At 52.9% G+C, this 15,926-nt stretch overlaps 2 protein-coding genes across 4 annotated transcripts in view; both read left to right on the top strand.

Annotated features, from left to right (window-relative positions):
* Positions 1-15,926, top strand: part of LOC136466755 (centromere/kinetochore protein zw10 homolog) — a 32,042-nt gene that overhangs the window by 9,868 nt on the left and 6,248 nt on the right. For all 3 annotated transcript variants that reach the window (XM_066465259.1, XM_066465257.1, XM_066465258.1), the window contains exons 2-4: positions 11,952-12,399; positions 12,470-13,103; positions 13,202-13,345. In XM_066465259.1, the coding sequence (XP_066321356.1) occupies positions 12,480-13,103; positions 13,202-13,345 (768 nt within the window). In that variant the 5' untranslated portion in view covers positions 11,952-12,399; positions 12,470-12,479. The remainder of the gene's footprint in view (positions 1-11,951; positions 12,400-12,469; positions 13,104-13,201; positions 13,346-15,926) is intronic.
* LOC136466758 (uncharacterized) lies at positions 14,080-14,948 on the top strand. The gene is made up of 2 exons (XM_066465261.1): positions 14,080-14,557; positions 14,667-14,948. Exons 1-2 carry the CDS (start codon positions 14,085-14,087, stop codon positions 14,872-14,874), a joined length of 681 nt encoding a protein of 226 aa, XP_066321358.1. The 5' UTR covers positions 14,080-14,084; the 3' UTR covers positions 14,875-14,948.

The following is a 15,926-nucleotide window of genomic DNA, read 5'->3' as shown; positions in this document are numbered from 1 at the left end:
CCAGGTACCACACCCTAGAAGGAGTCCGAGGGTGTGAGATCTGATATCGCGAGGCCCAACTCCCTTAGGGCTCCGGCGAAGAGTAGGTTCAAAGCACTGCCACCATCAACAAGGACTTTTCTGAATAGCACATTCTGGACGGTTGCGTCGAGGACGAGGGGGAAACGCCCTGTATATGGTATGTCTGCCCACTGGTCGGCCCTGCTGAAGATGATGGGGATCTCGGACCATGGGCGATAGCTGGGGTCGGCGGTAGTTTCTTCTGAAGCGACGACGAGCACTCGTCGAGTGGCAAGCTTCCGTTCCCTTTGACTCTCAGTGGAGGTGAGACCCCCGAAGATGGTGGTGACCACCTTATCGTGATCCTGAAAGGCGTTGTTGTTGTTCCCAGGCGGTCGACGACCTCCTATTCCATTGTTGGCGTCATCGTCGAGCCTCTTGTCCTGGAACTCCCTGGTTAGACCAATGCAGTCCTTCATCTTGTGTTTGGCGTTCTTGTGAAGAGGGCACGGGCCGTCGAGTATCTTTTGGTACTGCTCGTCGTAGTTACGCTTGGCACGAGGTTGACTAACGGTGGCGAAGATGTGTTCTGGCCAGCGGCGGTGATTTTGGCCGGCCTATGTCCTCCTGTTCGATCACGGCCGCTATCGTGATGATAGCTGCGGTCGTTGGGACGTCGGTCGTTGTGACATCGGTCGTCGGGGCGATCATCGTATCGGTGAGGTGGTCGCTGAGTGCCTACATCCTCGTTGAAGCGCACCTCGGCTTCCTCTTCATCGGCATACTGGTTGACGGTAGTTATCATTTCACCGATACCGGTCGGTGGCTTACGGTTGAATTTGGAGCGAAGCTCGCGATGGTGGAGTCCTCGGGTAAAGGCGGTGATGACTTCAGCTTCCGTGATGTTGGGGATAGAGTTCCTCATCTCGAAGAAACACCGGATGTAGCTGCGGAGGAGCTCAGATGGCTTCTGGTTGATGCGGCTGAGATCATGCTTCGTGCCGGGTCGAGTACACGTGGTCATATAGTTGTCGGTGAAGACTTTCTTCAACTCTTCCCACGAGCCGATGGAGTCCGGTGCAAGGCTGGTGAACCAGCTCATGGCGGGTGGCGTGAGCATGACGGAGAGATAATTTGCCATGACGCTAGTGTCTCCTCCCGCGGCACGGACGACAGTGGCATAAGCCTACAGCCACTGAGTTGGGTTCATTCTTCCTTCGTAGGGCTCGACCCCGGTGATCTTAAAACCACGAGGCCATCGAAGCGTTCGGAGTGCCCTTGTGAAAGCCGGAGGCCCCTCAGGATTGTCGACACCGTAATCTGCGGCGTTGTGGTCGGGGATAGGCTCGAGGGTTGAGTCCGGGTCGCCGTACTCCCTTTCGTAATCCTGGCGGCGACGTACTTCGTCTTCATGGCGACCAAAGCGACGGTGCTCGATACGTCGCCGCGCATCCCAGAGGTTGCTAAGATGTACTCTAGCATCTTGTTCGACCTCCTGGTTGTGTTGGCGATGGTGTTCGGCGCGATGCCCCCCGGGTTCCCCTTGGAGAGGTAACGACTGGTCGGCGAAACGGCTTTGACTTGGGTGGCGATTGGACCTCGGCGCAGCTGATCGGTGAATTGTGCTCGTAGAGCACGAAGGTCTCTGATCCTCGCGGATCTCATTGACCTGACAGTGAGCCACTTTAAGCATGGCGGCGATCTTGGCGAGCTTGGGCGTTTGAGGGAAACGAGCGAGCTCGTTGGCGGCTACTGCCAAATTGGCGCTTGGAGTCTTGAAGGAGTCGTGGCCGTCGACGCGGAGAAATTCTTCGTCGAGGTCGCGGTAGAGCGGGAGCAGTCTTCCTTGAGAGTCAAGCCGATTATTCCAAGCAGCCTCGGCCCTTGCGATGGCTGCCTCGTTTTCTCGCCGCTGCGCGCGGTTGACATTTCGGTTCTCCCGGGTAGCGCGCTCCTCGGTTTCGCCGTTCTGAGGAGGGCGGTCGATGCTGACGTTGAAGATTGCACCACCCCGGAAGGGTGGAAGGAGAAATTGATCGGAGAAGGTTTCGGTAAGGGTCTCCGTAGAGCCCTGATACAGCCCGGAGTTTCTTCCGGGATGGTCTGGAGGTGCGCCCCAGGGCTCCGGCCTAAGTGTAGCGTGTTGACAGCCGATGGGAGCTGGACGACGATCTGGTCGGCGAGTTTGCCCCTTAGGGCGTGCTGGTAAGCAGCGGTGGTGTTGGAGAATCCAAAGGGTAGGGCCATAGCCCTTGCAGTTTCCCGAGCACCCTCCGATAGATCTGGATCGAAGGGTGGTCGGCGCTGAACCAGAGTGTCTAGTGCTGATTCGGTGATGGAGAGACAATCGGTGAGCTTCAGTCCGACCTGATCGATGGATTCGATCAGATCGTCGTTGTTGATCGGCCTCCTCTGGTAGCGAGGAAGCGGACGGCGAGTTGTTGCTGAAAGAGACCTCGGAATCGCCTCCGAGATCGGATCTGCAGTTGCAGGTGCTGGGGTGGCCGGTGCAGAAACGATCTGCTCCGGCTCGAGGAGCTCTCCGACTCCGTCAGCGTTGATGAACCACGAGATGGATCCGACCGTGAAGATCTGGCCGGGCTATGGAAGGGACGAAGAGCCTGCGGAAAAAGCCATCTTGTTCGACAAGGAAACAGCACGCACTCCCCTACCTGGCGCGCCAACTGTCGACAGAATATCGTCGGCAGTCCTCCGAGGGGTATCCCACGAAGGTAGATTGATCGGTAGAGGAGCGCGAGATCAAGAACAAGAATGCAACAGAGACACATGAGTTAGACAGGTTCAGGCCGTCAGGATGACGTAATACCCTACTCCTGTGGTCTGTTGGTTTGTATTAGCTATCGTATGATATACCGTGATTTTAGAGGGGGTCCCTGCCCGCCTTATATAGTCCGGGAGGCAGGGTTACAAGTCGGTTAGATCTAAGAGATAACCAGAAAGTAATAACTGATTACAGAAATCTTGGGATCATACATATCCTAACAGATCTCATATTATCTTCAGGATATCTTCCCGATGTCTTACGGAAGGCGCCGAGCAGAGTCGTGCCTCGTAAGGCTTCTTCTTGTGGGCTGGGTCACCCCTAGGGGCGCAGCCCATGTGGTCTGCCGTGGGTATCCGGGGCCGTACACCCCACAGTTGGTGAATTAGCTCTTTTTAATTTCTTGGTACTTGCAATGCAACCAATATACACTACATGACTTCCGTTGCGTTACTCCATCCGTTCCAAATTGTAGGTCGTTTTGGCATTTTTAGATAAACAACTTTTATTATGTATCTAGACATATTGTGGTTCTCTAAGAATGTTGATCTATTCGGACTCATGACTCCGGAGTTGTGCTAAAGGTGACTTGATTGCGACCCTGACGGTGGAAGCAGGGTTTGTGTTTAGGAATACCCCTCTAGCTAGATAGGAATCGATTCGAATCGCTGTCTCTCCCGGATAGTGAGAACTTGACTGAGCAGCAGCAACGTAGATTCAATTAATTTAACGATATGGTTAAATGGATGATGATGATAATGTTGCCACGATTTATACTTGCTATGGTTATTAATGTTTGCATCTTAATCAAATGATTGCTTAGTACAGGTGCTAATATAGATGACAGGTTAATGGCTAAAAGTCACTGCTAGCTCAGGTGAAGAGTTGATCGTTATTACTTATGCTTTTCCGCAAAAAGGAAGTGTCAGCCAGATCCACTAAATTAAGCTATGCATGATCCTTGGTGTCATTTGTTTTGGTTTCCGATAGGTAAGTCTAGCTGAGTACATTCTTGTACTCAGGGTTTATTCCTTCTTGTTGCAGATGACCTTCTTTATCAGGGCTTCTGTAAGTATTGTCTCCACCTGGCGGGTGACAAAGACTAGATCACGGGCATGATCTCTGTTTATCTTATCTGAATGCTTTTGTGGGATGTGATCAGCAAGCTGGTACTTGTATTTGAACTCGTGTGTGTGAGTTAAACTATTTGCTTCCGTTACTTTACAAGACTTGGTTTGTAATAACTATGACTCTGAGGTGTTGTAATCTATCTACAAACTGTTTGTGAAATGTTGTAACGTGTGATATGTTATGTTGAATTACTGTGATCTTGGTTGTATGCAAGTTGGTTTGAAATCCTTCGTGGTTTCAGTTGACTACCGGGTTTATATGGGCTCAAGTGCGAGAATTTGATCGTTTCAGTGATTGTTTTTGTACTTGTACTCTTATAAATTGGTCGGTTCTGCGACATCGAGCACGGACGCGATCCCTACATCGAGGCTCTCCCACTCCATGCTCTCTGCGGTGTCATCAAGGGTAAAAAGTGTCGACACTGGATCCTACGGATCCACCCACTAGAGCAGGGGCTCACCCCGCACGGGTGAGCTGCTACCAACCAACGTCAGGGTGACTCCCCACCAGCCCCAAGCGCCACTGACTCCTCTTGCCGTGACGTCCCCACTAGGACGCCCCCTCCACTGATGGAAGGGGTCAGCGGTGCGGATGCGAACCTCTCTCCCAGCACCATGCCAGGCGCCGTCGCTTGGGCCACTGATGGCATGGGTGCCTATGCCTCAAGCGATGTTGTGGTTGCGCCCAGCTATGACCCATCTATCACAGCCGCTGCCACTTCCACCTACATCGGTGGGGTCACGACCGGCTACATCACGCCCACCACATTCGGTGCCATGAGCGCGGTCAGTAGCCCCATTTGACCCACAGTTGGCAGCGGTATCACGACCGTCACCGGCTGCTCCGCAACCTCTGGAGGCGCCCCTTGAACACCCATGTCTGCCTGTCCCGCTGAGGGCACATGCGCCATCGTGGGTGGTGCCTGACCGACCGGCGATGCAGTCACACTGACGCCGCACCAGCTCGAAATGGGCACGACACCAACCGATGGTTGCCGCCCCGATTGGAGGGTGATGCTCTTCTTCGGTGCTAGCACCAAAGGATTCCATTGCCTGCCGATGCTACAAGGGACGAAAAACATAAGTCACGATGAAATTCGACTAAAACAGGAAAAAACAGAGGAATTGATAACTCACCTCAGCGCCATCGGGCGGCAGATGCGTTTGGGGGATGAACCCCCCGGCCTTTGCTCCGCCTCATTGGAATGAGGCCATTTTGAGCCCGCCCCTGCTCCTAGGCAGAGGGGCTCACCCCTGTTAGCTCCTAGGGCACATTAGCAGAACGCCCCACTCCCCTTAGCTCTTGGGACGCGACGGCGGAGCCACCCGCCTCCGCTGGCACCTCAGGCGCGATGGCAGAGCTGCCCACCTCTGTTGGCTCCTAGGGCAGGACAACGGTATGTCCCGCCTTTGTTGGTTCTTAGGGGGCATCATTGGAATGGCCTACCTCCACTGGCTCCCTAGATGTACCATCCCCTCCATGGAACGGGAAGGGTCCCCATGCCTGTAAGGACGAACCGATGCCTGTCAGTGCATCCTCGTTCTCTAGGTTGTACCCTCTCCTCCATGGAACGATGTTCCCTCGGCGAGTGCCGTTCCATCAAACGACGCCCCAGACGCCATTGCGTATAGCGGGAGCACGCGCATCATCAATGGCACCACCCTCCTCGTGTGGTAAGCCCCGATGACGCCCGACCCTTTTAGGCCATTCTCTTTCAGGATGTGGATGGCGACGATGTGGTCTTAGATCTTCTTCTTGTTCTTCTTTGGGATGCCCCACTTCTTCCACTGCTCTAGGGCCTCTTCGATCGGGTGCCTGGTGAATTCCGGTAGAGGGGTGGCGGTATTATTCTTGAGGTAGAACCACTACGAGTGCCACCCCTTATTGGACATCGAGAGCCACATGGATGGGTACTCGCCGACCTGATTGTTTCGAAGTTGGATGCCGGTGCACCCCATCGGCATGTGTAGCTCCTGCCTACCACCCTTCTCCCTCTTCTTCTAGAGGTTGATGACGAAGAAATGCCTCCACAAGTTGAAGTGGGGGCTGATCCCCAAGAATCCTTCGCACAGCGTGATGAACGTCGCCATGTGCTGGATCCTATTAGGATTGAGATGCTGATGTAGACTAGGCTCGATCTTCTGAAAGATATGATGGCGTCGATTGGTGGAGACTCGACGTTCATAATCTAGGCTTCGAACCAAGACTGATTCAGACCCCTACAACCATTACACCACTGCTCCATTGGTTATCAACCACGCGAACGCGATTGACCTCGCTGAGAAGGCTTTCCTGCAAACGAATCGAGAACACAAGCAAGAACGGGATGAACGCAATCTGAAATTGCAAATAAATACGAGGCTTATGAAAATAAGGAGTTCAAGTCTTTATTCAAAAGGACTAATTGCCACAGGCGAACAAGATCAAGAACTGGGGCCCTGGTTCACAGCAAGCGGCCTTGGCGGCGACAGTTGCAGCAAAACAACATCTATTTTATGAGGAAATCAAGAACTAAACAAAACCCAAACCCTAAGTAGAGTGACGGCTGCTATTTATAGAGTCTTGGGTGTCACCCCCCTGGACGCGCCCCCTAATGGGCCCAAACATGATACACGGTTCAACGGACCAAAAGACGGTGTTGTAGCACCCTAACAGATTCTAGACACGGACTTGTTTCGACGATTTCCGTTGATTTCGAAGGTCTTTTGACATGAAACCACTTGGATTGGCTTCCTTATCAAATTAGCTTTCCAACCATATGTGGATCGTCGAAAACAGAGTCCAGATGCGTCTTGGGTGACCAGTTTAAGGCAGACTGGTCCTGGAGCCCGAGATGGGCTCCAACTTCAGTTGGACTGGGCCTCCACCATGAGAAAGATGAATTGGACACCCATGCTGGTCCTCCTCCTTTCCTTGGCTTGTATGTGATGAAGAAGTGATGTCCTCATCAGATGCTACAGCTCAATCTTGTAGAAGTGCAGTAGCCCCCGGAGGAATTTGTGGACGGGGGTCATGAGCCCATGCTTGTGGAAGTGGGCGAACGACACCACGTAGCCATCGGGTGGTGACAGTGAATCCTTGTCGCCAGGCAGCAACCACTCCTTAGTCGAGGTCCACGCGTGGAGAAGACCGTGATGGACGAGGCCCTCCATGCGCTGGAGGGTGATGTCAGAACAACACCACGGATCCATTGGAGGTGCGGATGAGGCCCTCCATGCGCTGGATGGATGTGAGCTCAATGGTGACGGAGATGTAGAGGCAGAAAACCTAAGCATTGGCGGCGGCAGCGTGGCTGTGGAGGTAAGGATGCAGGCGAGCATATGAAACACGGAGGGCTAACCCTTTGGTTTTATAGGGGCGATGGGTACGAGGAAACCAACCGCCCATCTAGATCTCTACGCCTGCCATGACCTATCACCACGTCTTGTCGCAGGGTGTGCGCACACAACCTATGGCCGTCCCCTTGAAAAATGTGCCGGACATTTTGCCTCCCCGAACGGGCCACGACCCATCACATGTAAGAGGGATATGGAGCTAAAAACGCTCCTACGGCCCATCTAGGCCCAGGAGTTCGAAGGTGGGCCCACCGTCGGGTTCAACAACCGCTTTAGGCACCTTTAGAGTGAGGGGTGGGAAGGGATAGACCCGCTAGCAGCCAGTACTCGAGCGCACAAGCGTCGCGGGCATCTCGGTCCACGTTCAAGTCTCGGCCAGATATGATCCATGGTTTTTCCTCGAAGAAAGGCAGAGAGCCCTCGGGACCGGTCGAACGAACCCGAGAACTATATGGAATGACCGCTGAGAATCTAGAGTCGGTCATTAGCTAACCCAAGCTGGACCCCCACAAATAGGATGTCGGGGCCCCACTCGGACTAGCCCGTTAATAGCTCACCGAGCACCATGATTCGTCCATAGAGAAAAATCATGGCACGGCTCAACCCCTCCATTTTTATCGAAAAAAACGCTTGAGGAAAGACAATCACAAAGAAGAGCCGACCCCTGATCGAACCCCTGCTACGGGCAGGGGCTCAAGGAAAGTTGGACTCGTAAAGAGACTGAACGCGCGGTCATAGAACGACAGACCCCTATAGGGGTTGGAATCAGGAAAGACCTTTTCCAACCCACCAAATCTCACAGCTATACCTTCTAGGGGTCTGATCATGACGAAAGGGAATCGTCGTCCCTAGGACACGCCGTGGGCGACAAAAGAAGGCCAAGGCCCTTAGAGTCATCCTGTTTAGAAAAGCCTTCAAAGGAGTATTCTACTCCTCCGTAGGCACGGGGGCTACTGTCAAGAACCAATACTAGGGTATCCGAAGAGGAGGAGCTAATGGTCATCCACATTGATTCATCCGAGCAGTCAAGAGCGTGACTACTGCTCCAACTGACCCTAGGTGCACAGGCTCCGTCTCGCCCGACCACGAGGCTACGGGCTCTACCTCACCCGACCCCGAGGCCACGGGCTTCGCCTCGCCCGACCCTTGGGTTTGTACTCTATCTCGCCTGACCCCTCGGGTGCGGGCTCCATCTCGCTCGACGGGGATTCATACCGCCGCCAACCACTCTAGGTCCAAGCGTATGGGCCTGGGTCAAAACTCTAACACCAAGGAAGAGACCGACACGCCCCCGATGTAATCCGAGGCCATGATGGGCCATACCTGAGGATTCACATCAAGAACAATGTCGGACATGTCGGTGCTGTTCTGCCTAACCCTCGTACGAACACTGACAGGCGCATTAGTTCACCATGATGCCCGTCGGGATGGAATGGGATGCCATGACCAGCAAATGACGCCTGCGCATGGTGCTAGTGATGAATAGGGCTGCGACGTGGAGCCATCCCTGTTGACATCTACAGGGTCGCACGGGACCCGCATGAAGGAGAATAAGGACCCAGTGATCCTGAAAGCCTTCCTCTATCGGGTTCTTCTTATTTTCCTCCACTGTAACTCGCGCTTTCCCTTGGCCTATAAAAGGGAAAGCAGGGTGCCCTATGAGAGGAGGGCCAGATCCGCACAAGACCTAGACCACGAGATAGAAAACACAAGAACACAACATGAACACACGGCTGAGCAGCGTTCGAGCTCTCAACACCCGTTCACTCCTTTCATCAGAGACTTGGGATCCTTTCCCTCTCTCGCCCGTTTGTAACTCCTACTGCAAACCAAGTGTCGGTAACATGAGCAGCAGCAAACTAGACGTAGGGATGTTCTGCCCGAACCAGTATAATCCCTTATGTCCTCCGAGCACACCATCCGAGCCAGACACGCAAATACAAATTTACTTGTTGGTGGTCCCAAAACACCAACACCCCTCCATCCCTGTCACATCGGATGCTTGGACACATGCATGGAGTAGACCCGAAGTTAAGGTTCTTGTTCTAAAAAAGCCCACCAGGCCAGCCCAACTAATGCTGCGTTTGTTTCTCCCTCATAAACTTTAGTCCCTATCACATTCGATGTTTGGACACATGCATGGACTCATGGAGTATTAAATATAGACTAATTCCGAAACTAAATATACATATTAAGACTAATTACAAGACAATTTTTTAAGACTAATTAGTTCATGATTTGACAATATGGTACTACAGTAACATGTAGTAATGCCATATTAATTAGGCTTATCAAATTCGTCTCGTACTATCTAAATACTCGACGTGACCCTAAACTTTAGTCCCTACATTCAAACAGGGCCTGTTCATTTATTCTAATCCAAGTGGATGGAAGGGGGATCAAAGGGGATTTTAAATTGTAGGGGATCAAATCCCTTCCAATCCCCATGGATTGAGGATGAAACGAACGTGCCCTTAAGGTTGCAACCCTATAGGTGTATTAACCAAGAGGCTTTTACCTGTGTGTCATTATAAAAGTTTGTAATTACCCATAAGCCATTAAAAAGTTTTGAGCGGTCACATGTGCCATTAGTCGAAATTCTTTTGTCCTCCACGCCATTCCATCCACATTGGATGCTGTGTCAAACTAAGCTACAAAAAAACTTAAATACCCTCAGACTATAGAAGCGAGCTAAAATTTCATTTTCCTCCTATGCCACTCGCTGGATGAGTGTTTTGGCGCCAAATTGATGATGGAGCAGGAGAGCGTTCGGTTGGACGAGGAGTGTCATGCCCATCATCCTCGAAAGCGAGTACCTGTACTACCTGATAAAAAATGAAAACTGCATAGAACTTTTGCATAAGACATCACAACAAAAAATTATAGCTAAGGGACAAGATACATCACAATAATATTTTTTTAGTCTTTACTTATATAGTGTTAGCAGGAACTTGCATTGCATGTACGAAGCATATATATATTATTATATTTCTCAAAATACGTAATGGAGCTCGAACTCATTTAAGAAAGAGAGCCCACCAGACAGGCGGGCACTATACATGGCGTCGTCTATATTTATCTACGGGGTTTGTTGACCACAGACTAACAATACAAGAACCTAGCTAGTAACCAGAATGTATAAGCATTCACGTATTTGCCCTATAAAGAAAAGAGGCAAGATGCATGAACTAATCGCCTACGTACGTGAGGTGTGCCACAAGAAACAGGCTAGCAAGTTGCATGTGTGTATCATGTACGTATATATAGGTATGCGACAAGCTAATAGAAGTATGTACACGTATATGTAAGTAGCAGCAGTAAGCTTCTTCGGTAACCAGGAAGGCGTACGTGCACCTGTGCAAGCCGGCTAGCCGGCCGTAGAGACGACGCATTCGTCAACTTCTTCATCATCAATGCAACAACTCCTTAAATTCAAAAAAATGCAACTGCTCCTTCGCCCATAACGCCCGAAGCGTCCATGGATCATCGAACGCGTCGCGTTATGTGACGAAAAGGAGCCGAGTCTGCGACGACCAAAGCCGCATCTAGAGGGCAGCTAGCGCTGCACAGGCTGACGAGAAGGGGCACTAACAGGCACCGCGCCGCCTGCTATGAAGGAGGTGCCGCTGCGAGTGTGGAATACGTGAAACTAGCATCCATATGGCGCCGAGATCGAAGTCGCTGGCCGAAAGCAGCACCATCAGTGGCATGTGCGCACCGTGGCGGTGAAGCAGCCGAGGCTGCGCAGCGTGCAGAAGCGGCCGTGGCCGTGGGGCTCCCGCTCTCCGCATCCTTGAAGATGGCATGCCGCCCCGTCAGTGACTCTAGCATCGGTGCATCACCACCCCGACGAACGCGATCCAAGCCTTGGACAGGCGCCTACTTGATGACGATGCCGGCGGCGGAGGCTGACGATGGGGGTAGGAAAGGGTGTCCTAGGCGAATCGTCACTGATGCGTCGTACATCCCACCGGAGCGCTCGCAGAACTACTGCGACTGCACCATGAAGCCGCATCTGCGCGTGCGCCAGGTGCTGTCGTCGCGGACGCAGACGCCGGGGCTCGTCCTCTCGACAAAGGCACTGACGCAGCCACGGAGGTCCTGCGGCACCACGGTAAAGGCGTTCTACGAACAGGAGCCCGAGCAGAGCACGACGTCGGAGCCGAGGACGACGCGGGCGCCTCCCCGCGGCGAGGTACGGTGCGGTCATGGGAGCCGGTGTCGACGCGGAGTTGTTGTCCGGTGAAGCCATGGAAGAAGACGACCTTAAAGCCACACGCCCGCACCGCCCTACGCGACTTGGCCACCCGCTGCAGAGGAGCCGTAGGGCTCTGCAGCTGCCGCTCCCGATGAGGGCCCGTAGAGGATAGGGTTGCCGGCTGGAAACAAGATGGGGGCATTATGGACATTTTAACTAACTGGACCCACATGTTAGGATGGTCAAACCGTTAAAAACTAACATAATATGACAGAAGTGGCATCAAGGATAAAAATATTTCGACCAATGACACTTATGACCGCTCAAACTTTTTAATTACTTATAATAATTATGAACTTTTATAATGGCACACATCTAAATACCTTATCAATCAGCCTGTTCAGTTAGCTGGTTCATATTGTTGCTGGTTCGTAAAAAAATACTACTAACTGATTTGTGTGAGAGAAAAATACTACAATTTATGATTTTCCTCCCCTCTTCCCAGTCCCGTGCCGCCGCACGCCCGCTGCCCGCACCGCCGCACCACGCAGGCTGCCAGGCGCGCACGGCACACCGACCACCGAGCCCTGGCGGCCTGGCCCCTGCTGCTGCATCGCGCTCGCGCATTCCCTGCCCCGCGGAGCCCCTGACGAGTGACGACGAGTCGAGGACGCGGCGAGCCCCGGTCCGCCGCCACCCCTGCTGCCCCTGCCCTCCGCCGCCCCTGACGAGGAGTCGAGGACGCGGCGAGCCCCGGTCCACCGCCGCCCCTGCTGCCCCTGCCCTCCGCCGCCCCTGACGAGGAGTCGAGGACGCGGCTGCTGGATCCTCTGTCGTCTGCGGTCTGGCCCTGAAGAGGACGAGAGGACGCGCCGAGCCGCCGACGGATTCGCCCCAAGCACCCAACGGCCAACCCAAACTCCGGTCTCCACGGTCACGGATCCAATTCCAAGGTGAGAGCGAGACACACTGGTCTGTATGTGAATGTATGTGAATACTGAGTATTGGTGTTTTTTCTTTCAGAAAGGGGAAAATGTCTACTCCTGGTACATCTTCGTCTGCTGGATCTCAAGCTGCAGCTGCTGGTGCATCTTCGGCTGCTGGATCTCAAGTGCAAGCTGCCGACGACGTGCGCGAGCTCCTCCTCTCTACCACAGCCGACGCCTCTGACCCGTCCACGCCCCTCTCAGCGCCCGACCTCCGCCTCCTCATCGACCGCCTACGCCTCCGCTCCGACCGCCTGCACGCCTCGGCCCTCTCCTTCGCTGCCTCTAACCGCGGGGCCCTTGCCAACGCGCTCCTCCGCACAGCCTCTGCCGCCGAATCCTCCGCCTCCTTCAAGTCTTCCCTCGACTCCGCGCTTGCCCCGCTCGCCTCCTCGCCCGACCTCTCCGACCTCAGGGCCCTTGCCGACCGCCTCCTCGCCGCCCGCCGCGAGCTCGCCGAGCGACAGGAGCACCTCGCTGCTGCCTCCACAATTGCTTCGCTCGCCGCCCGCCTCCGCGAGGCCCGTGCCGCAGCAAGCCCCCTTGACAGGGCCACTGCCGTCGCTGAACTCAAGACCTTCCTGATCGATCCTGACAGATCTGGATCTGGTCAAGACGACCCGGTCGTATTTGGGCTCCTCAGGAGCGACTGGGAGCAACTTGTAGACGAGGTGATGAGGAAATTCCGCTTTAGAATGATTCAGCTTATGTCAGGGTTTGCATTTGTGTTAATCGTTGTTGTTGGGTTGTGGTTATGATGGTGATACAGCTGCAAGTGGGGCTTGGGAAGAATGTGGAGGAGTGTGTGGAATTTGCGCCAGAGGGAGGTAAGGTGGTGGTGAGGGCTACTCCGAGAGGTCACTCCGGTGGAAGTCATGGTGTTGAGCTTCCTGTTGCCCTGCAGGCATTGGAGGTGAGTTTTACTGAGAAAATTCAGTTGGTACTTCTGCATCATGGGTTGACTGCTCCAGTAAGTTTGATCATAACCCTAACTTGTAAACAAAATATGCAATTGGTAATGGAACTTAGTTGGGAGCTTTTGATGGACATTGAATGGAACATAAGCTGTACATAGTTTAAGCTGCATTGCCGTAGAAATATTGAATACAATTGTTGTTAAAGATAGCTGTTGTCAAGGATTGTGGGCTGTTGTGTTGGACATTTAAGACACTGATCTACACCCTGTTCGCTTGATCGTATCAGCCATGCTTATCAGCCATGATACAGTGTTTTTCTCTTACAACAAAACAGCATCAGCTGGCTTATAGGCCACAGAAATGATCAAGCGAATAGGGTGCTAATCCTTCAGCGGCTAAAATTGCGACAACTTTGGGAAAAAAAAAGATATCTACGTCACTAGAAGCTCCACCAGGCACTACCTCCCTGAGTTCATATGCTATCTTCTTTTGATATGTTGTGTAGTGCGGACTAGATTGAAACTGAAAATACCTTTTGTTTTAGAGCCTTTTACGCCAGTGCCATTAAAAAAGATGGCATAATCGTCAATGCCCCTACAAAGTTGGGTCTATCACTGCCGTCCCTGGGTTTGGAAACTTCTTTCGCCCAAGCCATTTCATCGCCTCTCCGCTTGTTTTTCGCCGTTTGGGAGGCCTGACATGTGGGGTCGGGCATGGGAAATGACCCAGTTGCCCATGGGTATAGAGACAAAACAGGTCTCCGTTTTACGCCAGAACCGCCCCGAGCCGCGGCCCTTCACCGGCGACGCCAGCACCGCCCCTAGCCGCGGTCCGAATCTAGGGTTCCCCTCTCCCGCCGCCGCCGGCCGGATCGCGCCCAGAGGAGCCTCCGCGATGCTGCCGTGCGCGAGGTCGGTGCTGCAGAGGAGGGGGCTGGCGTCTTCCGTCCTGCGAAGGTGCGGCGGGGAGGGCGAGTGCTCCACTGGCGCGGGGGAGCTGGTGGCCAATGCCAGGTGTTCGAGCACGCTGGCCGCGCTCGGCGGCGGCGGGCGCGTGCTCGAGCGCGGCGGCCAGTGGGCATATCCGCAGACCAGCGTCATTGGTGCGGGGTGGATGGCGCGCACGCAGACCAGGTGTTTCCTCGGGTGCGGCGACGGGGAGGAGGGGGGCGTGCTCTCCAAGGTCTACGAGGAGAGGCGCGTGATGGGGTATGCGGTCAATCGAGAGTTGCCTTATGGTTGTTCTGGAAATTGATTTATCATAATGTGGGAATCGTTGGTGATTGTGGTGTTGTTGTGATTGCTTTGGTGAGCTCAGGTACTCGCCAGAGCAGATGTTTGCTGTTGTCGTGGCAGTGGACCTCTACGAGGACTTTGTGCCGTGGTGCCAGCGTTCCAGGATTATTAGGCGGCATGAGGATGGCTCATTTGATGCTGAGCTCGAGATTGGATTCAAGTTCCTTGTTGAAAGCTATGTCTCCCACGTGGAGATGGAGAAACCCAGGTATATCAAGGTGAGGAACTGAGGATTGTGAACTGAGCTCGAGATTGGATTCACTCCAAAGAAGGTTGCTACTTCCACTCCACAGGGTGCTTCAGACATGGTGAGTGTTGAGAGAAGTGAGTGGTGAAGAAATGGTGAGTGTTGAGAGAAGTGAGTGGTGAAGAAATGAGGAGTGCACTGCCTAGGGGAGCCAGGGTCATTTTGGCGCCAAAGCCAACAAGATTGGCGCCAAAACCCACCTGAATGGCGCCAAGAGGCTAGGTCCTGGGAGTGGCATAGAAGAAATACACAAGTTTTCAGTCATCCTCTTACTCCCCAGTGGCATTCAAGTCTTTTTCCACCTCCGTTACCCACCGTTAGTAGCTACAATGGACGGAATGGCTTGGGCGAAAGAAGTTTCCAAACCCAGGGACGACAGTGATAGACCCAACTTTGTAGGGCCATTGACGATTAGGCCATCTTTTTTAATGGCACTGGCGTAAAAGGCTCTTTGTTTTAGCCTTGGTGTGGGAACTAAGGAGGTAAATGAAATGGCCATCCACCATCCTACCCATGTTTAATCCTCTATATAAAGTAGCCATTTATTATGCCAAAGGCACACACTCACTCTCCCTCATGCTAGTCAATGAAGGAATTAAGGAGGTGTAAGATTGGAAAAAAAATGAGTCAAATTTACTTCAGAATTGTACAACAAGTATTTTGAAGATAGTAGAAGAGGCTAAAACAACAAGTATTTTGAACTGGAATGAGTAGATGGCAGGGCGATGTTGTGCACCTTGGTGGGGTAGCCTCTGGAGAAGGCGGTGTCATTGCTAGGTTGGGTAGACCTATGTGGCTCAGAGATCAAGAAGGATCTAAATATCAAATCCAAGTTAGGCATTTATTGATAATTTTCTCTCCTGTAAACAGAGAGGAGTTTCCTGACAACAAGCAAGCAATTGATGGAAGCATATATCCTTAAATGCAACTAATTCCTATTTATGCCTTACTTCTGTATCTCTAAGGTCGCTTACTTAGGGGCCAGACTATAGACGCGTCCTTCTAGGCTTTTTCTGAGATGGCAGGTGCTGCCAT

Source organism: Miscanthus floridulus, chromosome 7 (assembly GCF_019320115.1).
Source record: "Miscanthus floridulus cultivar M001 chromosome 7, ASM1932011v1, whole genome shotgun sequence".
NCBI classification, from domain to species: Eukaryota; Viridiplantae; Streptophyta; class Magnoliopsida; order Poales; family Poaceae; genus Miscanthus; species Miscanthus floridulus.
This window is presented reverse-complemented; position numbering and strand designations above follow the sequence as displayed.